This window comes from Ascaphus truei, chromosome 8, assembly GCF_040206685.1.
Source record: "Ascaphus truei isolate aAscTru1 chromosome 8, aAscTru1.hap1, whole genome shotgun sequence".
NCBI lineage: Eukaryota > Metazoa > Chordata > Amphibia > Anura > Ascaphidae > Ascaphus > Ascaphus truei.
Genome location: NC_134490.1, coordinates 18734944 through 18760862, shown reverse-complemented (window position 1 = coordinate 18760862; position 25919 = coordinate 18734944). Strand labels below are relative to the sequence as shown.

General features: G+C 42.5%; 1 protein-coding gene across 2 annotated transcripts in view; it reads right to left on the bottom strand.

The window, feature by feature from the left end:
* Window positions 1-1235: 1235 nt before the first annotated feature.
* Window positions 1236-25919, bottom strand: part of ELOVL3 (ELOVL fatty acid elongase 3) — a 34608-nt gene continuing 9924 nt past the window's right edge. For both annotated transcript variants that reach the window (XM_075610669.1, XM_075610670.1), the window contains 3 exons: window positions 22507-22638; window positions 13683-13834; window positions 1236-6227 (listed from right to left, as the gene is read on the bottom strand). In XM_075610669.1, the coding sequence (XP_075466784.1) occupies window positions 5806-6227; window positions 13683-13834; window positions 22507-22638 (706 nt within the window). In that variant the 3' untranslated portion in view covers window positions 1236-5805. The remainder of the gene's footprint in view (window positions 6228-13682; window positions 13835-22506; window positions 22639-25919) is intronic.

Sequence of the window (25919 nt, the reverse complement as noted above, 5' to 3'; positions counted from 1 at the left end):
ACTGACAGTACCTACAAATGTCATCACTATATTACAGATATGGTTCAGTATTTCATGGGAGTTCGGGTTAACAACATGATGTGTAGTCTGTGGCATTTTGTGAAATATGATCATGAAATGAGCTAGTGGCTACATTCTTGCAACTACCAACATCCAGAAAAGCAGTTCCTAGAAAATGTATCCAGGCATCAACAATGCTCAGCCACAGAACATATAATAGTATAGAGAAGTTGCCTAGGGTAAAAAACATAAATCAGCCATCATGATGAACTAGTGTTCCCCAGATTACAACCTCAAGCAGCATTCATCCTGTCAAGTGCCTGTTTACTTATGTGTAGGAATGCCTGTTCCGTAGGCAGCAAAAATACACCAATGTCAGAGACGCCGAAATAAATATTAGTTGTTTTCCTGTTCTTTCTATTTATTCGGATAGGTAAGCCTCTCTGCAGGCTTCATTCGATTTCTCCATTATTTTTTGCAGTAAAGACCATATTTATTTTCACGTTCTGTGTTCTTCAATTACTTTCTACCTTGTGCAATAACCAGAACACATGGGCAGTGCAAATTGGTATTCTGTGCTGAAGATTTGAGTGGTATTTATCAGTCTCATGGCTTCACCTGACTACATACCGTAGGCCTCAATTACATTATATTATTGCATCAACTTCTTACATACTTCAATCCACTGTGAGCTGCAGCAATCCATAAATTAGTTTCTCATTCTTTTATGATTTATATTTTACTTAATGTCCTGTCCCCTGGTACTTATTTTATTTGAGAATGTTCCGCCTCGCCACTCTGCCTCTTTTTTTTTGTGTCCTCTGTATATTGATTAATAAAGTCTTAGAAAAAAGTATCATTGCTGCAAGATTAGATAGGTTTGACTTAGTCTTGACAGTAGTGTTGTAAAGGTGCACTCACAAATGTTCACATTTCAGCTGCCACGGGTGCTCTGTCCCACTGGTAAATGGAGTAAAATTTGCAAAACAGCTAATAAAAAGGCAAAGAACAGCACTCCATGGAACTTGTGCAAAAATAAAAAAAATGAGTTAATTATAAGATCAACATTTCAGTCCTATCTTGATAAAGCGCCAAGATAGAAACAAAACATTGATCTTATAATTAAAACTTTTTTTTGTATTGTTGCAGTGGAGTTCTGTTCTTTGCCATAACTCAGTCTTGAATCAGGATATTACGATTTTTGCTAAATGTTGATAAACCGACACAGAAATCACTTGGGGGAAAAAAAATTTATTTCAAATTATTGCAACAAATATAAATATGTCAAATGTTAGAACACCCAAGGTCTCCACTTTCGAGCAGGTTACATGTCGATTCAGACCACATACTAGGGCATGAAATCAACAAAAAATAAAATCTCTAGTATAAAATATGTACAGAATTTATATTGTAAAAAGGAGACACGTGTCTCTGTTTCCATCAGAAAATTGGATTTGACACATTGTGAGAAAATGTTTTTATTTATAAAATGTTTTACCAGGAAGCAATACGATGAGAGTTACCTCTCGTTTTCAAGTATGTCCCATTCCAGGAACCCACACAGTAAGGCCTAGATCCACAAAACTCTGTTAAGTCAGGGCTAACTTGACGTTACCGAAAACAGAACCGGACGTTGTGTTTCCTAACTTAAAATGGCACCCTCGAAAGCCAATTATATGCCAAAACAACGGCTGTCCTACATATCACGTTATTGTAGCAGAATGTTGCATTATCTTCCAATACCGTGGCATAATGCTAGTCTTGGTGTATCGCCTACGGAGGCGCCAAAATAGGGCTTCTGCTGAAGTGGAAAGAGGAGGGGAGGGGGAAACAATTACGGCAAATAACGTTATGCTATTTAAATTAATACATTTTAAAAAACGGTTATTGCAACTGTCCAGAAACTGTAAAAGCCTAATTTCAGGGTCTGGATGTGAGTAATCCCAGGTTTAGATATGACCTTACTAAAGTAATGTTAAGTCCCCACATGAACATTGAATGACTTTACTGGATTTGCGTTGGTAAAGTTATTTGTATATCATTTGCATGTTTTCATCATTAACGGCCATTATAGTTAAAAGTATAGCGTTATCAGGGGAAATCATGATTTAAGATGATGTCATTGTCCTTTTAAGCCAGACCATTAGTGTTAATATGACGTTATGTTAGGTTAATGTCACGTTAAGGGACTTAACCGAGCATTGTGGATGTGTGCCTCAGAGCACCATGCAACTGTCATTATACACTCATCACAAAAGCAGACACTCTCTGGTTGATGCTTTTTCTTCAATGATGTTGTGTGGAAATCATTTATTTATTTTTCCTTTTTAAGACTTATAAAATGTTTCTTCTTTAAGCCATTTCTCTTCAGCAGGGACTCAATGAAAAGGCATAAAGCCCCTATTCCTCTCCTAGAGAGACAACGTATATAATCCTGCATGAGAATGGTTGAGTGAGTTTTACCCCACGTGGTAAATGCACAGCTCTCTCAAATGGAACATTGCGATTGGCTTAGACTGTTGTCATACAGCATAGCCAATGTTTCACTTACTTGTCAAAAGAGATCTTCTGAATATTCCATTCCTGCATTAATTTGGTTATACCTTGACATGGTATGCAGGCTTATGACGCTTTGGCCAAAGGGTTTAACTAAATAACCAAGTAATTATTATTAAAGTATTTAAACTTTATACTTATTACCATATATGTTTTGTCAATTGGATGTAGCATTGAGCACCCCTGTCTTTTGTTGTATACGTTTGCCATGCTCAGTAGAACTCTTTTTGACATAAATATATATTCATGATATGGTGGGTGTAGTAGTTTGAGCTAGCTGGGAATGGGGTCTTTTTGCATCTTGATGATAATATAATTGTTTGGTTCCTCTAATGCTATAAACTTTGTGATAAAAAATATGTTATATATATTACCAATAAATGTATAGTATATCATATTTTACTAGTACAATAATATATAACCTTATATAAAGGGAGTCTCTGCAGCAATATACACATTTATAGTAAATATAACTTGCCCTGTTGCTTTAATTGTCTTCATGATTACCTAGTCATTAGTCATCCATGCTGTATACAAGGCATGTAACCTCCATTAAATAATAACGTCTAATTTATTATTATACTTTAAGTGACCATTTCAGAAGGGGCCAACAAGTCCTCGATTACAGGAAGCTAAAGTTCACTATTTAACTACATCTACCTCCTATTTATTTGACCGTGGTTAAATAGAACTTGGTTTCTCTGTCCATTCAATCCTTTATATCATTGGATGTAGGCCATCATTTTACCAAGGTTACTCATAACTTAACTGACCTGAGTTAACAAGAGAGAAAAATCAACTCAGAGCATCAACCCATTTCCTCAGAACTAGCCACTCTACTACAGTATATAATAAAGAAACAAATGCAATACAAATTCATCAATTCTGCCAAATAGCCTGCCTGTAACTAGTTTCCAACTAAGTGGCCCCTATAGGTTTGTACTGGGGCATCAAACAAGATAGCAATTGTTTTATCATACATTAATTAGGCCAAATAGTTATTTGTGTTGATGATATATATATATATATATATATATATATATATATATATCTCAACTGTGAATATTACTGTATGTTCATTTGCATGTCTTAGACAGGTCTGCAACCCTGTTTTTCCCCATTGTCACCCAGCATACAGCGCTTCCACTGCAGCAAGGGATTCTGGGAAATGACATGCAAATGAGCACTCAGTGCCACCTTTTGTCTCAAACTCGTATTACACAAGCCAATCCTCAAGCCAATGCATGCTGCTTTAAACACAGCTTTTAGACAGAGGCTGGGATGAGATGCAAAGCCATTAAACCCACTCACAGACATGTTTCAACCTTGATGGGTATCATCAGTGTGAGGTTGGTCTTAATGGCAAAGCAGGTTTGAGACTAGACTAGGTAATCACCACTACTATTAAGGTTATGGTGGGTAAAAAAAGTGACAAAAACCCTCCACAGTAAAGCATAAAGCAACTGTAAATATTACTGTATGTTCATTTGCATGTCTTAGACAGGTCTGCAACCCTGTCTTTCCCCATTGTCACCCAGCATACAGCGCTTCCACTGCAGCAAGGGATTATATATATATATATATATATATATATATATATATATATATATATATATATATATATATATATATATATATATATATATATATATATATTGGATTATACATAAAGCAGGTCAATAGTAATAATTCGGTCATTTTCTATATCTACATGATATGTATTACAATTCTTCACCCTGACATAGTTCAGATGTATGCTTGTAAATATTAGCTACGTAAAACAACCCTTTGTAATTGGTAGAAACATCTGTGCTATCTTTGCATAAATATAGTTTTGTTTTATTCAGTTTGCTCTGTTAAAAGTAATCCTGAGATGACTACTACAAGAACAATGCAACACTATGGATCAACATGATCACGTCTGTCACGTTATAATTAGCTTTATTTCAGTTTTACACTACGACAAGTAAACTCTACTCCAGGGGCGCACAAACTTTTTTTGCTGCGCCCCCTGCTGGCTTTCCTCAGTTGGCCGCCCCCCTCCTTAACGACGCCGCGGGGTCGTGTGATGTCATGTCACCCGCGGTGTCATTTCATGTCACGTTACCGTGGCAACCGTGACATCACATGACCCCAAGGCGTCATTCGTTGCCGCATTGTCATGGTCACGCGTCCTGGAGCCGGCTGAATCACGGTAAGTATAGCGTTACAGGGGCCTCACGCGATCCCCCGGCATTTAATTTAATGCCGTGGGGATGAGCGCGGAACCTCTGCAACTGCCCGTGCCACCCCAGAAGAAACTCGCGCCCCCCAGTTTGCGCACCGCTGCTCTACTCAATCAGGGGTGCACACACTTTTTTACCGTGGCTACCGTGACATCACATGACCCCGCAGTGTCATTTGACGCCGCGTTGTCATGGTCACGTGTCCTGAAGCCGGCTGAATCTCGGTAAGTAGAGGTTGCAGAGGCCTTGCGCGGTCCCCCTCCCCCCCAGTTTGCGCACCGCTGCTCTACATCAGTGGTGGCCAGCTCCAGTCCTCAAAGGCCACTAACAGGCCAGGTATTACGGATATCCCCGCTTCAGCACAGGTGGCTCAATCAACGACTGGAGTTGACCATTCATGACCCAGTAAGCTTAATATTCATTTTCCTATTTCCTAGAAATGCAGTGATGTTCAGAAATACATTAGATTACTTTATAATTGGTATAACAATACTTAGCATTTCTGTTCTCCCCCCGTTAATTTAACTGTAACCATTTCAGTGCCATATGAGTAAAACAATGCAGCTTGCTACAGAGTTCATGTTTACATGTTTCTGATTCAGATACATCATTAAGGTATGTTGCGGTATAGTGGAACGTTCTTATATAACATTGGAGTACATGGAAAAAATATGTACATTGACACAAAAACTCAGGTTTCTGGTTACAGTAATGGCTCACAGGGGTTCTCTTCTACTTACTGTACATTCTCAACTCTTATTTCTGTAAAATTCAAGTAATTAGTCGATCAACATTTTCTACAATATTTCACTCGCCACATTGACTTTAAATTTGAGTTTTCCCAGCAGGGGTAATATTGGCACTCGATTCTAATCACATTTCCACATTCTTAGCTATAATAATGCTTTTTATTTCTTTCAGTGGTAAAATAAAGCAAATTAAATATCAAATACAGTCCCCCAGTCACATTTTTTGTGGGAAATGTATTGCAAATGGCCACAGCAGAGCAAGGTTCACAGCGGTTTTAATCACCCTTCGTTTTTGCTGGCCCTGTGAAGTATGCCTTATAAAAAAAGCTGCAGAAGAGCACCAGGTAACTTGTGTACATCAAGGAGGACCACATGATGTTCTCCATTGTACTTAAACAGGTCCCGTCCTGCATCCAGTTATACACCAGAACATTTACCAAGGTGCCCATCACCATCTGCAGGATCTGGGTGATTGTGATGAACATGGCACAGAGCCGAGGCAAGTGGATCCCAGCCGCCCGCAGGGTATAGTAAGAGTACATGAAGGAGTGGACTGTGAAGTTCATGGTCATGAACCAGCCTCCTCCAGCCACGGTGTCCTTGTACGTGTACCAGGTGTAGAGCAGCACGGTGATGTGGTGATACCAGTGGAGGAAGATCAGTCTTTGCTTGCGCAGAACAATAAACAAGGTGTCACCTTTAAAAGGAATAGATAAGACAGCATGATCAGTGGAAGGGAAGTTGGATAATGTTAAGGCTAAGGGGCTTTTGCATGTATATAAGATATGATTTGTGTTTGTCCTGTGGCATAAGCGGTGCAATGCAGCAGGTCAAAGCTCGAGGGAATCCACGTTAAAAAAAATAGATTGGAAGCTAAAAGTGATACGCCCACTGAGTGGACATTTACATATTACTACCCAGAATGCTTGCTGTACGATATGACAAGGGGTGAATTAAGAAGGTTTGGGAACCTGTGGGAGACAGATACACTCATGAATATTATAATGTTGCAATAAATTTGGATAGTGAAGTGGTTTTGTCACTTTTTTGTATTCTTCCTTTATCAAACACGCTCTCCAACAGTACAAAGTTACACGCCTTTCCAATGTACTTACAAGTATAAAGCAGTATACAGTAGTCATCTACAGTATTTAACAAATACATTTACATAGCTACTGAATTTACTAAGAGAGAAAAGGATCCCCTTTTGCGGCACTAAGAGACACCCTCAAGTGTATAAAATAAACTTTTAATTATATTATTAAAAATATGTATATGTTTTGGATGTAACGACGACAAATAAAATGTTAAAATCAGAGAACGGAGTGTGAGTGTATATGTACTTTCAGTTTAGTGTGTTATTTGTGTCAGTCTGTCTTAATAGATACTATCATAATACCCACAAATAAGGCTTAGCACAGAGATAACTCTTCTGGAAACAAAAGTGGATAGAACAGAGTCCCACCACTAACAATTCTGTTACTATTTGGTAGCAGATGGTTGTATAGTACAGGCATACCCCGCATTAACGTACGCAATGGGACCGGAGCATGTATGTAAAGCGAAAATGTACTTAAAGTGAAGCTCTACCTTTTTTCCACTTATCGATGCATGTACTGTACTGCAATCGTCATATACGTGCATAACTGATGTAAATAACACATTTGTAACAGGCTCTATAGTCTCCCCGCTTGCGCACAGCTTCGGTACAGGTAGGGAGCCGGTATTGCTGTTCAGGACGTTCTGACAGGCGCATGCGCGAGCTGCTGTCTGCCTATTGAGCGATATGTACTTACTCGCGAGCGATATGTACTTAAAGTGAGTGTCCTTAAACCGGGGTATGCCTGTACAATGAACTGTTACTGTGTATGGTTAATGGTGCTGGAATCGTGTTCCTATTTATGCACCTAGTAACCCAGAATAGTGGGCAGGCAATTTGTCTCTTTTGCCTCCAACCACTAAACAGATCTAAGTTTACAGTTTAGTTGACTAAATAGTAACAGCATTGTTAGTGGTGGAACTCTGTTCTATCCACTTTTGTTTCCAGAAGAGTTCTCTGTGCTAAGCCTTATTTGTGGGTGTTATGATATTATCTACTAAGACAGACTGACACCAATAACACACTTAACTGAAAGCACATATACACTCACACGCCATTCTCCATTTTTAACATTTTATTTGTCGTCCGTTAATCATCGTTGTTACGTCCCAAACATACATATTTTTTAATAATATAATGAAAAGTTTATTTTATACACTTGAGGGCGTCTCTTAGTGCCACTAAAGGGGATCCTTTTCTCTCTTAGTAAATACATTACCTTGTTCCCTGCGAGCACCAACCCCTCTCGTTTGTTTGGGATTTCACTCATCATTCACTATTTGCCCTCTAAGACGTTTGAGCAGGGTTACTCCACGCACTAAAAAGCATTCTCCTGTCCTTATACATAGCTACTGAGTTATAAATGGAACAGAAGACGGCTTGTTAAAGTCCATACTGTGTACGGAAGATAAGAGCATTACGTTATGTCACGATACATGAATAGCAGGTATAATAGAGCAAGAGATCAAAGTTGGTGCCACATTCTTCATCTGCCACCGTTATATGTAAAAAATTTAAATAAACAATTAACCGTTTAAGAAACATGCACACATGTTGACACTCTGGGGTAATAAGAAGAGCAATGTGAGGGAGATATTATAAAGAAACTGGGAGCATACATTCTGGAACAGAGAAGCAGTCTATCCTTAAAACACATAAGTATATGCGGGGAAAAGAAAAGCAAGACTGTAACATATCTGTGTGTAACCCCTCTCTTATCTGTTAAAGCAATAATGAGGGCTCACATGCAGTGGCTTCAAAATATACCTAGAATACATTGGCTAGAGATCGGTGTCTTGAGTAGAGAAGCATTCTTGTCCCATTTTTATGCAAAGATGTGTTGCATTTTGCTTATCTAAACCTATTGTCTGTCAATGGACTGTCGTTTGCAAACTCACATAGATAAGAGCAAACAAGGGTTCTTAGATAATGAGTAGTTTATTGCCTTACAGCATAGAATATGATCATAAATGAAAGTCAATCATAGACTCTGCAAGGGGAGGTCCCAAGCAGGTTTTATATACACATCAATTTCATTGTCTAACATCGGTTGCTAGGCAGAATATAATAACTCCTCCCTAGTCTAAGCCTATCATTTTAAAGGTCACTAAATACGTAAAAACTGTGTTAAAATATCTAAGTACAACAACAAGGTATGTTAGGATACATTTTATCTATAATTTTGTATAACTGAAGAATTGTTTATTATCACTATACTTCCGGGCCTTGAGCCATAAGCTCTGGCCTTGAGTGTCTACTGCTAGCAAAACTCAACTTGCAACATCCACATTCTTTCTCACAGAAATGAATTAAGGAACACAGCATGAGACATAAGACAGAAACACCACAAGACAGACAAAATGGATTCTGAAAACTGCTAATAATTCATCTCCAGAGAACCCCCCCCCCCAGTCCATTTCAGCAATATGTAATCCATTTCAACAGTATGTCCATTTCAACAGTATGTTCATTTCAACAGGACATTATGGTAATCATTTGGTAGGTTAGGAGCATGATTGAAAGTGATGCAATGGAGACCCAATTAAATATGCATTTCCCAGCTACTAATAGAACTGCGCTAATAAGTGCTTGATCATTACTAGGCTTTTTTCAGCCATGGACATCTCACCCAGAACAGAAGGGTTGGATTATTTAAACCTAATTTCCTATTTAGAAGTCTTCCAAAAAAAGTGCGAGTTTTATTCCATAAGGATTTCACTTTGCCACAGCCCCACAAGCAGTGCACTAAATTGGCGTTGCAAAGTTTGCATTTTGAACAAGATCCATCAACATCAGACATTCATTTTTGCAACTGTGCTAGATCTACGAGAGCACTGTTTATAATTTGGGGTTGATTTCATGGTGATACACTGCCAGTGTAGCTTTTCTTATTGTGCTATATGCGGCTATTATTGACTTTCCTATGGGGAAAATAGGGAAGTACATTTTTCCACCAGGCCCTACCATATGTTCAAATCTTGGGCATCTATTAGAGGTCTATATAGCATAGGTGTTGAATTTAAAATGTATACTTGTAACTACGTTTAAAATGGGGAGTTTAAAATGGGGACAAATGAGCATGCCTTTCCAGAAGTTGGAGATGTTGTCATGGCAACGCGTCACCATTAGACACCGCGATGCTGCAGAAGGGGGAGGGCGGTGCGAAGGAGAAGGTAAGAGGACTTTACAGGTGCTCCACACTCTCCCCTGGCAATCAGTGGGAAAGAGAGCAGGGCCTCCGTATGCCACCCCATGACCGGGCCTATCGCGCCATATGGGAAGTCCGCCACTGGTTGGTCCATTAAAAAGGTATCACAGCCTCCAAAGGTATCTTACCCATGATGCTGCGAGGTACATATTTCCCATGCTTAAGCCAGGGGTGGCCAACTCCAATCCTTCTCAGTCAGAATGACTGAGCCACCTGTGCTGAAGCAGGGATATCCTATAAACCTGACCTGTTGGTGGTCCTTGAGGACTGGAGCTGGGCCCCCTGGCTTAAATTGGTTGTAAGTTTAATTGAGTTTATAGATTCTTTATATAGATTGGAGGGAATCAAGATGCTCATATGTTTTATACAGCCGGATGCTATATTGAAAGGACATTCATTTAAACACACCGAATTTATACAGTAGTTTTCCCTATTTGTATTTGCCACATTTTACTGACCAAGAACTATGTTTGTATACGTGTAACTAATATCCTGAAAGAACTGTTATTTATGGTGTCAGATACAGGGAATTGCAAATTGAAATATTGTGCAGATTACAAGGGGGTGGGGGTGCGGGTGGGGGAAGGCAGGTAGTTGCAGTGGCAGTGATCTGACATGGGGAAGAAACAGCCATGAGTTAGAGTCAGACCCTAAACTGAAGAGACTCCAACCTAGTTCTGTAGCATTAATATTAATAACGACATCACCCATATGAAAATCTTCATACCTTTCCCAGGCCCAATACACCCCACTTAGTACTTGGACATATAATTATTAAACAAATCATACCAGAGATAAGCTGGTTTGACAGCTATTTTGTGTACACGGCGAACAGTCCAAGTGTTGTAGCACAATACATTCTATTGGGATATATACACAGATTAAACTGGATACAGGATTTTTCATACTGAACTTCCGACTGATAGAAGACAACAGATATAGAAAACATTCACATTTGTTTACCATATTTCAGATCAATTGCTAATTATAGTGCTCAAGTAGCTGTTGGTACCTTACCTAATTAAGCAGTTGGCATTGTTTACAATTTCCACACAAAGACCTAAGTTAAAGTACTAAGTACTAAGTTGGTACTTAAAACTTTCATCAACCCTAATTATCGTGCCCAAGGGTTCCATACCATAGTGTTATGGTATGCCTATAGTATTATATTGTAAAAATGTGAAAAGAACCTTTTATTCATTTTATTTTTAGCGTAAGAGAGGATATTCACTAAATTGCAATTCTAGCAAATGGCTTTGAACAATGATTACTGATAATAAAAACTTTATTCCATATAGCACGTTTCTTCCAAAGGGAATCAAAGTGCTTCACAATTACAATATACACAGCATTGAAGTTGTACAGACACAGTCCCTGCCCAGATGAGTTTACAATGTAGGTTTTTGGTGCCAGAGGCACAGGGAGATAAGGTGAGTTGCCCAAGGTCCCAAGAAGATGACACCAGGATTTGAACCGGGTTCCCGTGCTTCAAACTCAGCGTTGTTGTTATCAGTCACACTCCTTGTCCCTTCAAGGGATTTTATGTTACTTTTTTGAATCTTTAACCCAATGTAGTTGTGCTCACTTCCTAGAATAATATGGCAGAGACACCCTCTTATCACCCAACAGGCAGGTACCACCAACCATGTACTTTTAGAGCAGATGCCTCTTCTGAGAAAGCAAAGACCAGAACAGTAACATAATAATGTTAATAATAATACATACTGACAACAGCAGCATTGTCCAGCACTGCAGGGGATTAAAGGGTTAAAATGAATGTCTAACACCCCTTGTTCATTTTTGCTTTCAGTCACACCTTGTAAAATCAGAATATGAATGCCAACTTTGAGCAAAGGATGAAAGATAAATGGTGGTGTAGAAGGGCAGGTTCTGCAACATTCCTATCCACCCAGCTTTGCTCTTTGCGCCTAAGCAACCCTCCCACGTGTTCATACAAGAAAGCAAAGGGCTTTATCTGCGGGACACAGACAGCTGGGTGGACCGCCACCAACATATATAGAGGGTCTCACTGATACTGAAGGCTTTAAAATCAGCAGATCTACTTTGCAAGGTCTGTCCTTTACCTCATTGACTACACTTTTAATAATGCACTTTTACTCCTACTGTGTCTATAAGCCCCCAACATACCACTTAGATTGTAAGCTTTTCGGTGTAGGGTCACCCACACATCATATAAAAAAACAACCCTCCCCAAAACATATAAAAAATACCCCAACCCATATAAAAATACCCCCAACACAGGGGAGAGAGGGAGGATGGAGGGGAGAGGGAGGATGGAGGGGAGAGGGAGGATGGAGGGGAGAGGGAGGATGGAGGGGAGAGGGAGGATGGAGGAGAGAGGGAGGATGGAGGAGAGAGAGGGTGAAGGGGAGCGAGGATGGAGGAGAGAGAGGATGGAGAGAAGAAGGATTATAGAGGTGATGGAGGGGACGGGAGAGGGAGGAGAGAGTGGATGGAGGGGAAAGAGGGGAGAGGGGGTAGAGGGGAGAGGGGGTGGAGGGGAGAGGGGGTGGAGGGGAGAGGAGGATGGAGTTGAGAGAGGGTAGAAGGGAGCAAGGATGGAGGAGAGAGAGGATGGAGAGAAGAGGGATTAGCGAGATGATGGAGGGGACGGGAGAGGGAGGAGAGAGAGGATGGAGGGGAAAGAGGGTGGAGGGGAGAGGGGGTGGAGGGGATAGGGTGGGTGGAGGGGAGAGGGAGGAGAGAGAGGAGAGAGAGGATGGCGGAGAGAGAGGATGGAGATGAGAGGAGGTGGGAGAGAGAGGATGGAGGGCAGAGGGGATAAAGAGAAGAGGGAGGAGACAGGATGGAGGGGAGAGGGAGGAGAGAGGATGGTGGAGAGAGAGAGAATGGTGGATAGAGATTGGATGGCAGAGAGAGAGGATGGCAGGGTGAGGGAGGAATAAGAGGATGGGGTGGGGAAAGAGGGAGGAGATGCAGGATTGTAGACTTGTGCCACTACAGATGTGGCAGATTGTTTTGGGAAAATAAAATGGGAAAAGAATGGCGCAGAGAGACACAGAATTTTTCTTATTAGGAATTCCATTTTTTTTTTATTGGGAGCGGGCCAGTTATATAGTGTTATATATATATATATATATATATATATATATAGTTATAGATATATATATATGTATATATATCTATATATAACACACACACACACACACACAAGATTTGTAAAAGGGAAAGCCCTTACCCATTTTACACCTTTTCAACCGTTTTTTGTATGGCCTCATATTTGAGCCAAATATAGCATCTGCGGCTGCACTTTACCTAACACACTTTAAAAAACATTTGCCTTTATCACTAGATCATTCCTTTATCCCACAATGGTTCTATATTTAATACTATACATGATATGTGCAATCAGTTGATATTGAAAGGGTAAAAAGGAAAGAATGCTGCAGTTTCCAATTACACAGAGTTCAAGGCGCAGCTAAAGCCCCTCTGAAAAAATGTACAAACAGAAAACTGCTGGGGGGTGTGGCACTGCAGTAACGGGCTCAGGGCGGGGAATAAAGATCTATAATGGCAATGTGGGAATGCAAAAATAAAAATGTTTTATCTAAGAAGTGGGCTGGCGTCTTTAGCCGTTTTAGTGCTACTGGGTATGATATGGGGTCAGGGCAGGGGTGACCAACTCTAGTCCTCAAGGTCCACCATCAGATCGGTTTTTCAAGATATCCCTGCTTCAGCACAGGTGGCTCAGTCGAAGACCTGTGGGTGGCCCTTGAGGTCTGGAGTTGCCCACCCCTGAGTTAGGGTATGACAGTCACATACTACGAATGCTTGTCATAAAATGTCTAAAGGAATGTACTCACCAAGTTCTGGAACTTTACTCAAGACAAAAGCATAAGCCCAGAATTTGGTAACAGGTCCATTGTAAAATCCACGGTCACACACGGATTGTTGAAATCCTCTGGCGGAGAGTATATTCCCCAAGTACCAGCTGGTTCGAATGGCCCCTATGATACTGCAAATAAAAAGCAAATGACATGGAACATCTATACTGAAAGAGAGAGATTTTACTCACTAGGCTATTGTTTCTTCTACAAGTGCATTTTTAGTAAAGTAACACTGAAAGGCAAAGTAACATCATTAGCTTTCCGATTTCTTTTTTAATTGTGCCTTGTTTCATCATTAGGCAATAGAATTATTTTTCATTACAGGAGGAAATTGTAGCCATGATTTTTACTCCCTACAAAATATTTTCAGAACATAATAAACAGGAATGGTAAGAATCACTGTAGGTACCATAAAACAAGGACTGCTATCAGGCCATATTAACAAAGTATTGTCTTTTTTTAATTAATTGCAGCTGCACCTTTAAGAGTTGGTCCTCCACAGTTATAAATGCCCTGGGATACAATGATAAAATAAAGCTCTGCCTGTGGTGTGGATAACACATTGTGACACTCCAAGGCAAAGCAAATTAGAGAAATCATTTACTTGGAACCCTACTCAAAGAAACAGCAAAACAGAACAACAAACACAAGTAATAAAGGATTGTGGAAACACCAAAGTCTGGGTTCCCATCGGATAGTGCAAACAAATTTGCTGTATGTTGTACATCAGCGGTACGCAAACTGGGGGGCGCCCTCCAGGGGGGGGCATGGGATTTTTCGGGGGGGGGGGGGGAGCGCAGGCAGTTACAGAGGCCCTGCGCTCTTCTCCGAGGCATTTAAATTAAATGCCAGGGGACCGCGCGAGGCCTCTGCAACCTGTACTTACCGTAATTTAGCCAGCTTCTGCTCACGTCGCCATGACAATGTGGCGTAAAATTACGCCGCGTGGTCACATAATGTCACGTGACCCTCGGCGTCATTTGATGCCGGGTCACTCGGGAGGGGGTGCGCGAGTGCAGGGACCGAGACACAGGGGGGCGCAGCCAAAAAACTTTGCGCACCCCTGTTGTACATTACACAGAATACAAGAGCATCATTCTGTTACATGATATTCAACTAACAAAAAAGGTTGGACATATTTTTTAGAAAGGAAAGGTATACATGGAAATACCAAATAAGTAAACATGGGAAGGATGTTGATCCAGGGAGTAATCCGATTGGCATTATTTGGAGTCTGGAAGGAATTTATTTTTCCCCTTATGAGATATCAGAAGATGATGTGTCACTAAGTTTTTCTGTTTGCCTTCCTCTGGATCACAATACTGTGAGTACTGATATAGAATAAGGTATCTGTCGTCTAAATTTAGCATAGGTTGAAATTGGAGATAATATCTTTTTTCAGCCTCATCTACTATGTAACTGTCTGAAACACACTATGCATTAATATCTTTATCTTATACTATATTAGTGAAAGCACTGTATGTTTGCCTGCCTGCATGCATGCATGCCAGCCTGCCTGCCTGCTGGATGTCCGGTGTCCCTAGGGGAAATCTCATTGGTCCCTTGGGCCGCCCCCGCACACCTCTCATTGGCCTGAGGCGGAGTGACGGCCCAAAGGACACACAGGGACACAAACACACACACAGGGACACACACAGGGACACACACACACACACACACACACACACACACACACAGGACACACACACACACACACACAGTAGGGGGGGGGTGTACATGAGCAGGCATGTATAACCCGGGGAGGGGGGGGGCTCACATACCCGCGCGCACCTCCTCCTCTCCCGTGTCTCCCCGCGCTTTCAACCCCCCCCCCCCCCCGGCGCCGCTACAGTCAGCGGAGGAGCGAGTGCCCGGGACACAGCGGAGGGGAGCGGCAACAACAAGCTGCCTCCCGCCTCAGTTCCACGTGGGAGCGGCCGGACGGGTGAGTGAGCGGCCTTCACCCACCCCTCACCCCCCTTCAAATCACCTCCCTCCCCCCCTCCTCCCCCTCCCCCCCCCCCCCCCCCCGGCGCCGCTACAGTCAGCGGAGCGAGCGAGCGCCCGGGACACAGCGGGGGAGCGGCCACAACAAGCTGCCTCCCGCCTCAGATACACGTGGGAGCGGCCGGACGGGTGAGGGAGCTGCCGGACGGATGAGTGAGCGGCCGGACGGGTGAGGGAGCGGCCTTCACCTCCCCTCACCCCCCCTTCACCTCCCCTCACCCCCCCTTCACCTCCCCTCACCCCCCTTCACCTCCCCTCACTCCACTTCCCTTCACCTCCCTCCACCCCCCCCCCTTCACCTCCCCTCCGACCCCCCCCCCTCACCTCCCCTCCACCTCCCCTCCACCCCTCCCCCCTCACCTCCCCTCCACCCCCCTTCACCTCCCCTCCACCCCCCCCTTCACCTCCCCTCCACCCCCCCCCTTCACCTCCCCTCCACCCCCCCCCCCCTTCACCTCACCTCCCACCCCCCCCTTCACCTCCCCTCCACCCCCCCTTCACCCCCCCTTCACTCCCCCCTTCACACCTCCCACCCCCTCCTCACCACCTCTCCCCCCTCCCCCCCACCCCCCCCCTTCCCCCCACCTCCCCCCCACCTCCCCTTCCCCCCCCACCTCCCCTTCCCCCCCCACCCCCCTCCTTCCCACCACCTCCCCCCCACCCCCTCCTTCCCACCACCTCCCCCCCACCCCCCTCCTTCCCACCACCTCCCCCCCACCCCCCCCCTTCCCACCACCTCCCCCCCACCCCCCCCTTCCCACCACCTCCCCCCCACCCCCCCCCTTCCCACCACCTCCCCCCCCTTCCCACCACCTCCCCCCCCACCCCCCTCCCCCCTTCCCTGAGGCGGAGTCACGGGCCAAAGGACACACAGGGACACAGACACACACACACACACGTAGACACACACACACAGACGTAGACACACACACACGTATACACACACACACGTATACACAAACACACACACGTAGACACAAACACACACACGTATACACAAACACACACACGTAGACACACACACACATAGACACACACGTACACACACACGTACACACACGCACGTAGACACACACACACACGTACACGTAGACACACACACATGTACACGTAGACACACACACACATGTACACGTAGACACGTACACCACACACACACACACACATGTACACGTACACACACACACACACATGTACACGTAGACACGTACACACACACACATGTACACGTATACTCACACACATGTACACGTACACACACACATGGAGACATACACACACACACATGGAGACATACACACACACACATGGAGACATACACACACACACACACATGGAGACATACACACACACACATGTACACATACACACACACGTATACACTCACACACGTATACACACAGGTATACATACACATAATGTATACACACACACACACACATGTATACACACACACATGTATACACACACACACACACACACATGTATACACACACACACACACGTGTATACACACACACACACACGTGTATACACACACATGTGTACACACACATGTGTACACACACACACGTGTACACACACACATGTGTATACACACACACCTATACACACACGTATACACACACACACGTATACACAAACACACACACGTAGACACAAACACACACACGTAGACACAAACACACACACACATATACACAAACACACACACGTAGACACACACACACATACACACACACATAGACACACACGTACACACACACACACACGTACACACACACGTACACACACGTACACGTAGACACACACACATGTACACGTAGACACACACACACATGTACACGTAGACACACACACACATGTACACGTAGACACGTACACACACACACACACATACACATGTACACGTAGACACGTACACACACACACATGTACACGTATACTCACACACATGTACACGTACACACACACATGGAGACATACACACACACACATGGAGACATACACACACACACATGGAGACATACACACACACACATGGAGACATACACACACACACATGTACACATACACACACACGTATACACTCACACACGTATACACACAGGTATACATACACATAATGTATACACACACACACACATGTATACACACACACACACACATGTATACACACACACACGTGTATACACACACACACATGTGTATACACACACATGTGTACACACACATGTGTACACACACACACACGTGTACACACACACATGTGTATACACACACACGTATACACACACACGTATACACACACACACGTATACACAAACACACACACGTAGACACAAACACATACACGTAGACACAAACACACACACATATACACAAACACACACACGTAGACACACACACACATACACACACACATAGACACACACGTACACACACACACACACACACGTACACACACACGTACACACACGTACACGTAGACACACACACACATGTACACGTAGACACGTACACACACACACACACACACATGTACACGTACACACACACACATGTACACGTAGACACGTACACACACACACGTACACGTATACTCACACACATGTACACGTACACACACACATGGAGACATACACACACACACATGGAGACATACACACACACACATGTACACACACACACACACGTATACACTCACACACGTATACACACAGGTATACATACACATAATGTATACACACACACACACACATGTATACACACACACACATGTATACACACACACACATGTATACACACACACACACACGTGTATACACACACACACACATGTGTATACACACAGACATGTGTATACACACACACACGTGTACACACACACACATGTGTATACACACACATGTGTACACACACACACACATGTGTATACACACACGTGTATACACACACATGTATATACACACACACATGTATATACACACACATGTATACACACATACACATGTATACACACACACACACACATGTATACACACACACACGTATACACACACACACACGTGTATACACACACATGTATATACACACACGTATACACACACACACATGTATACACACATACACATGTATACACACACACACACACACACATGTATACACACGTACACACACACACGTACACACACACACACGTACACACACACACGTACACGTAGACACACACACACATGTACACGTAGACACGTACACACACACACATGTACACGTACACATGTACACGTAGACACGTACACACACACACATGTACACGTATACTCACACACATGTACACGTACACACACACATGGAGACATACACACACACACATGGAGACATACACACACACACATGGAGACATACACACACACACATGTACACACACACACACACGTATACACTCACACACGTATACACACAGGTATACATACACATAATGTATACACACACACACACACATGTATACACACACATGTATACACACACACACATGTATACACACACACACGTGTATACACACACACACGTGTATACACACACACACACGTGTATACAGACACACACATGTGTATACACACACACATGTGTATACACACACACATGTGTACACACACACACACATGTGTACACACACACACATGTGTACACACACACACACGTGTACACACACACACACGTGTACACACACACACGTGTACACACACACACACACACATGTGTACACACACACATGTGTACACACACATGTGTACACACACACACACATGTGTATACACACACATGTATACACACACACATGTATACACACACACATGTATACACACACACACACACATGTATACACACACACACGTATACACACACACACACACACGTGTATACACACACATGTGTATACACACACAAACATGTGTACACACACACAAATGTACACACACACACACACACACACACACACACACAAACATGTATACACACACACAAACATGTATACACGTATACACACACACACGTATACACACACACAATGTATACACACACGTGTATACACACACACACACGTGTATACACACACACGTGTATACACACACACACGTGTATACACACACGTGTATACACACACATACGTGTATACACATACACACACACGTGTATACACACACACGTACACATACACACACACACACACATGTATACACACACACACATACAATGTATACACACAAACATGTATACACACACACACCCCAGCACCACCACATCAGCACACCGGTATCCCATGCCCCCCCAGCACACTGGCATTCTCGGCTCCCCACCATTCCCAGCCCCCATCAACACCATCAGCACCCACACATCGCCACCTTTGCACCTCCCCCATCGGCACACCCACATCCGCACCCCCACATCAGCACCAAATCAGCACACCAATACAATCACCATCAGTACAGCCACAGCAGCACTACCACCGCACATGGGCCGCGTGGACCACTCCCCACCCAAATGCCACACCCACACCACAAACATCCCGGGCAACGCCGGGGCTCTCAGCTAGTTTAATATATATATAACAACGTACAGCGTAGAACAGCGCTTTACAAGACAGACATTGAAGTACAGGTAAACATCTTTTACTATACGAGTGCAATAAACAAATGCACATGGCAGGAAAAGGGGTCCTTGCGTCAGAGAGCTTAATTACTTCTAAAGATATACATCAACATCATGTCTCTTGTGATAGCTTATTTAGTTTCAATTTTACTTAATTCAAATTATGCGGCAGAGAAAGTAAGCTCCTAAAAAATGAAATTATTAGATAACTTAGACATTTTTATAGACTCTCTAAACTATATATAGCTGAAGGAGTATTTGTGAATGAATCATTTAGGTCAGGGGTGGCCAACTCCAGTCCTCAAAGGCCACAAACAGGTCAGGTTTCCAGCATATCCCTGCTTCAGCACAGGTGGCTCAACCAGTGGCTCAGTCTTTGACTGAGCCACCTGTGCTGAAGCAGGGATAGCTTGAAAACCTGATCTGTTGGTGGCCCTTGAGGAGTGGAGTTGGCCAACCCTGATTTAGGGGATTTTTGTATTTCTAACGTTGCTATATTTTGTTCTGTTTGTTTGCTCTGTATCACCTCTGTGTGTTGTGATTGAATGTGTTTCTCATCCTCAAAAAAGGAGCTGATCTGGTAAGGAATTGGTGATTTGAATGGAGCTGCCCAACACAAAGTATTACAAGAATGTTAAAGACCAATCCAAATGTAATACTGCTTTATATGGAGTCTGAAATCTTTAAACATTTGGCGGATTAACTGCCCACTTTCCCTTTGCTTCTATGGGAGAAAAATGTCAAAAGCCTACAGATATACAGTATGCAACTGTAAAGAAACAAAAATACAACTTAAATGCGCAGCTAAATATCAAAGAGGCTTAATTACATGTTTAATACTATCTGCAGCAAGGAAGCTAGGAGGCTACCTATACTGTGATATTGTATACTAAAGGATAAGATACAATAAAGGTGTGGTTTATGGCCTGATAAGGGTAAGCAATTGGTATGTGATATAACATGAGACACTCGCTCTGAGTGCCATTAGCTCCTGGAAACTTCTCTTATCAAACCAGAAAGCAAGATGACCTCTATCGCTGCTTACAAAACTAAACACAAATCATATTTCTGCCAATCATATTCGATATACATTCCATGTTCCATATACTCAGGCAGTAGATTAATTAACCCATATATTGTAGTGTCTTTTCATGTTCAACAAAAGAAATATTAATAAAGAAACCAACAGATTTTTTGGGGGGTAAAAATTACACCTTTAATGATGTAAGTTTTTCACACCACTGAGGTCTCTTCTGGTGCCACAGACACAACAAGTATTGAAGGGATCCATCCATACATACATATTGTGCCTTGGTGTATATAACTTTAGCATTTTTTTTATTGAGTTGGTCTTTGCCAACATGTGTCTCACAATATATGGTGCCTTCTCCTATGTTGTAGAAGGGGCATCCAGCCAGTGCTCATCAGTCAACACCATTTCCATTGCTTCCTTTCCTTCAATTTTCCATTGTGACCTTCAGACACACAACAGTTGCAGACATCTCCCCAACACCACACAACTCTACTCTGGAGATATGTTAACACAAAGAGTAATTTTCAAGAGGTGCCTCTGTTTAAAGACACTTAGCTCCACTTTAATGATCTACCGGAGACTCTCACAGTCTAAGTTCTTTCAAAATGGATAGTTAATGTAACTATGTATTTATAACCATGTACAGTATCTGTCACCATAACTCTGTGCCCAGGGCATACTTCAAAACGAAAGGAAACTCTCAATGTATTACTTCCTGGTAAAACATTTTATAAATAAACTTTAAATGATGCACATATAGTAATGGGATACACAGTGTCAGATCCTGCATCCTGGTACATCCTTGTCTCTCCTTTCTATGTGTCATAACATCTTCCACTGCCAGGCCTAAAATGTTAAACACTACCCACGCTAATAATCTGGGCCTGGCTTGTTACATTTGATGCAGCTGGAATCTGAAAAGTGTGCAGTGCTTTAAAACACATTTTAATTGACATTGATGTCTTATCCCGGGAGTTGACAAGAAAGTATCACTGCTTCTTCAGGTATCCAGTTCAGTTTGAACATCTGCTTGGTGTGCTACTTGCAACAACTATTGTATGGCTTTGCCAGATACGGATGGAGAGAGTTAAGAAAGAGACTAGTTACCTGAACACAGCCAGAGTGAGGGACCAAAGAACTAGAGGCTTGCGCAGTTCAAACCTTCTCCTTTCTTTCATGACATGTTGACCTCCAAATATCAGTGCAGCATAGAGCAGTGAGAAGAAGATGGATTTGTTCCTGGGAATGAGAACACAGCTCCCATTAGTGCAGATCACAATACCTACAACTTAGCACTTTGTGCCAGCTTTTCCTTGTCACTGGAGATGTTATTTGTATTTAAATAAATAGGGCTCAAAGCTTCCCTGGCAAGGAGAAACTGTTTCACAGCACAATAAATAGGGGCATTTGTCTCTTACTTATAGTGTGTACTTTTTTTTATAGTATATTTATTTACTTTAGCAGACAAGTGAAGCGGTGCCACTGAACTCCAGCAATTTCAAGGAATGTTACAGCGAGTGGCATATACGGAGACGACATCTTACAAAAATATATAAAAAATAGTGTGTATAAAATTGCACCTAGTACATGGGTGGCCAACTTCAGTCCTCAAGGGCCACCAACAGGTCAGGTTTTCGGTATATCCGTACTTCAGCACAGGTGGCTCAATCAGTGGCTTAGTCAACAACTCATCCACTGATTGAACCACCTGTGCTGAAGCAGGGATATCCTTAAAACCTGACTTGTTGTTGGCTCTTGACTGGAGCTGCCCACCCCTGATATAGTATCATTTGAAGAGATCCTAAAATGTCTGTCCTGAAGAGTTGATAATCTAATTTCTATCTGAAACACAGGGAGATCTACTGTAGTAACTGTTTAAAGTTCAAAGAGGCGGCACAGTCTCTTGAACTGAACTCTCTTACTCGAAGGACCAGTAAGAAGGTGTGTTGCCCCAGTGCACTCTTGACTAAAGTTAGGGGACATGTTGAAAGTTTCCTATTGTCAGGCTGTTAGTAGTAGGGATCAGATAACTATGGTTGATTGTTCTAAACTACATAGCTCAAACATCTAAGGAATTGTAATCCCTTTTCTGACATACTGTAGCCAACACGTTTGGTTACAAAATGTAAACGTGTCACATTTCAGGGGTGTGTTGGCGACAATTGTCTATGGCCACGTCCCCAGTGGTCACGGCGGGGTGCACGTTGCACACCAGACACTCACCTCTAGTCAGGCAGGCCCCAGTAACTCCTGTGTGTGCTCCCCTCTCACGGTGGCGTGTCCGCCGGCAGGGAAGACAAGAATTTTGTCTTCCGTGTCGCAACGCGGTCACGTACACGGCGGGCAGCCAATGGAAGGGCAGATATGCTCTGCCATGGCCGCACCCCCTGTCATGGCCATGCTCCCCCGCCCATCCCAGCGCCCCACTACAGACTGCAGACCGCAGCTCTAATCTGTGCACACGCCGCCAGGCGCGCATGCAGCCGTGAGCACTGGGGCCGTAGCCTAAAACACAACCTAAAACTGATTGAGATGGGCCTTTGACCTTTTCACTGTAAGAAACACCTGCAATGCATTGCTTAGTAACTCTTGCACACTGTTGGAGAAACAAGATGATTATAAGAAGAGTGAAATATGTAGCTGTTTAAAGGAGTAAAAGAAAAAAAAACCAGTTATGTAGTATTAGATACTGACAACCTTTTTTTATTTTAAAATTAAATTCTTAATGCATCCTTCGATTTCTATAGCAGGCTTTAGCTCACTTCCCCAGCAGTGAAAGATCTCTGTAACACTTTCTTGTTTGTGATAATTTGTAACCAATACTCCCAGCAGTTTGAGCTGTAAACTGTAACAATAGATAATGTTACCTTGGTGAAATAAGAATATATTGTAGCTGCTGAGTTACACTGACTGAAAGATTGATTTGAAACTGAAAGTCAGCCATTTAGAGTGCCGTGGGAAGCAGAATTCTGCTGATCTCTTCACGGGAGAACCAATCGATCAGCAGCTTAGGTCATTTATTTTCAATAAAAGGTAATCAAATTGTGCATATATTAAAACAAACAAAAATGACGCTGCTTGAATTGCTTCTAGCCAACATAGAGGCTTAACCCTTTCCAAACTAGAAATGGCAGCATGACACAACAGAAGTAGAGAGGTTACATGTTGGCCTTTGTACCAGGAAAGCTCACAGAGCATTCTTTTCTATGAACTCTCGGTGTGCCACCGATAACATACAGTAGAAAGTGTTAATGCCCATCAGGAATTCTAATGAGAATGATGGATGTCGTCACCTTGCACAACTATAAAAAAAAAAAACCTTGCTCTCTTGGTAGTCTTAACCCAACAGGTCTTGCCATCCCCACATTGTGCAGTAATTATTATGGTGAAATAAAGATTTATAACCTTTTCATGGAATTTATGTTTTCCACTCACCAACTGAATATAGCTAAGTACTATCAGGTCACTCTACGGGCTAAAGAGACAGCGCTGTTGTGCCTACTCTGACATTTCGAATGTATAGGCAAGCAAGCAACACTGTATGTGTTCAAATACATTCTGATATAAAAACATTGAGATTACAGAATAAGGATATCCAGCCTATCATTAACCAACAACATATAAGGGCCCTCCAAATGGTAGCTAAACTGATGAAACCTCACAATCCTGTGCTGAAGGTCTTTGTTCCCAATACCAGAAAGTAAAGGTAGGAGTTCAAGAGTTATTATGGCTAACCACAGCATAAGTTGCTCAATTTCCTAACTAAATGACAGGAGATGAAAAGCAACACAGTTTACCAGCAGTGTCATTTGGTCTGCTTGTTTAAGTTCACACTACAAAGTGGACACATACATCAATATTATTATGTACTGTGCCCACTCTTTTACTCTTTCACTCTATAGTATGCATTGTTCCCATTGATTAACTCTACTACACGCTTGGACTCAAGTCGTTGGCATTGTTGGGGCCAGTGTAAATCCCTCTCTGGGGCAACCAGCTGAACAACCCTGGCTAAAGGAATTAAGAGGAAAATCTTGCAAACAATAACATGTATTTCCTTAGTATTCAAATTATATTTGGTTTACAGTGGTTTATGCCGTTTTCTTATTTTCCCTTTGCATATTATAATAATTTATTCATCCAAACGTCCTCTCACTATATAGAATCCTGGTACTCTAAAATAAGTAGTAATGACATGTTTGTTGGCCAAAATCCCAGTTGTTCTTTGAAGCCATATGAATAGAAAGTGTTCTGTATTACAGAGAACACTAATATAAATTAATTGCATAAAACGGGAGTGTTGCATTTACAAAAGTACCTCTCCCATATCTACATCAACGCCAGAATCCTGAAGTATTTTTATGCATTATGAAAAAAGGAGCAGTTTATCTGGATGTCTGATAGACTTAGAGCTGCATGTAGTATGGGTAAACTAAATACACATAGAAATGTACTCCGATTTTATACTCTGTAGCATGCAGTACCATAATAATTGGGTACTGATGACGCATGATAGGCTG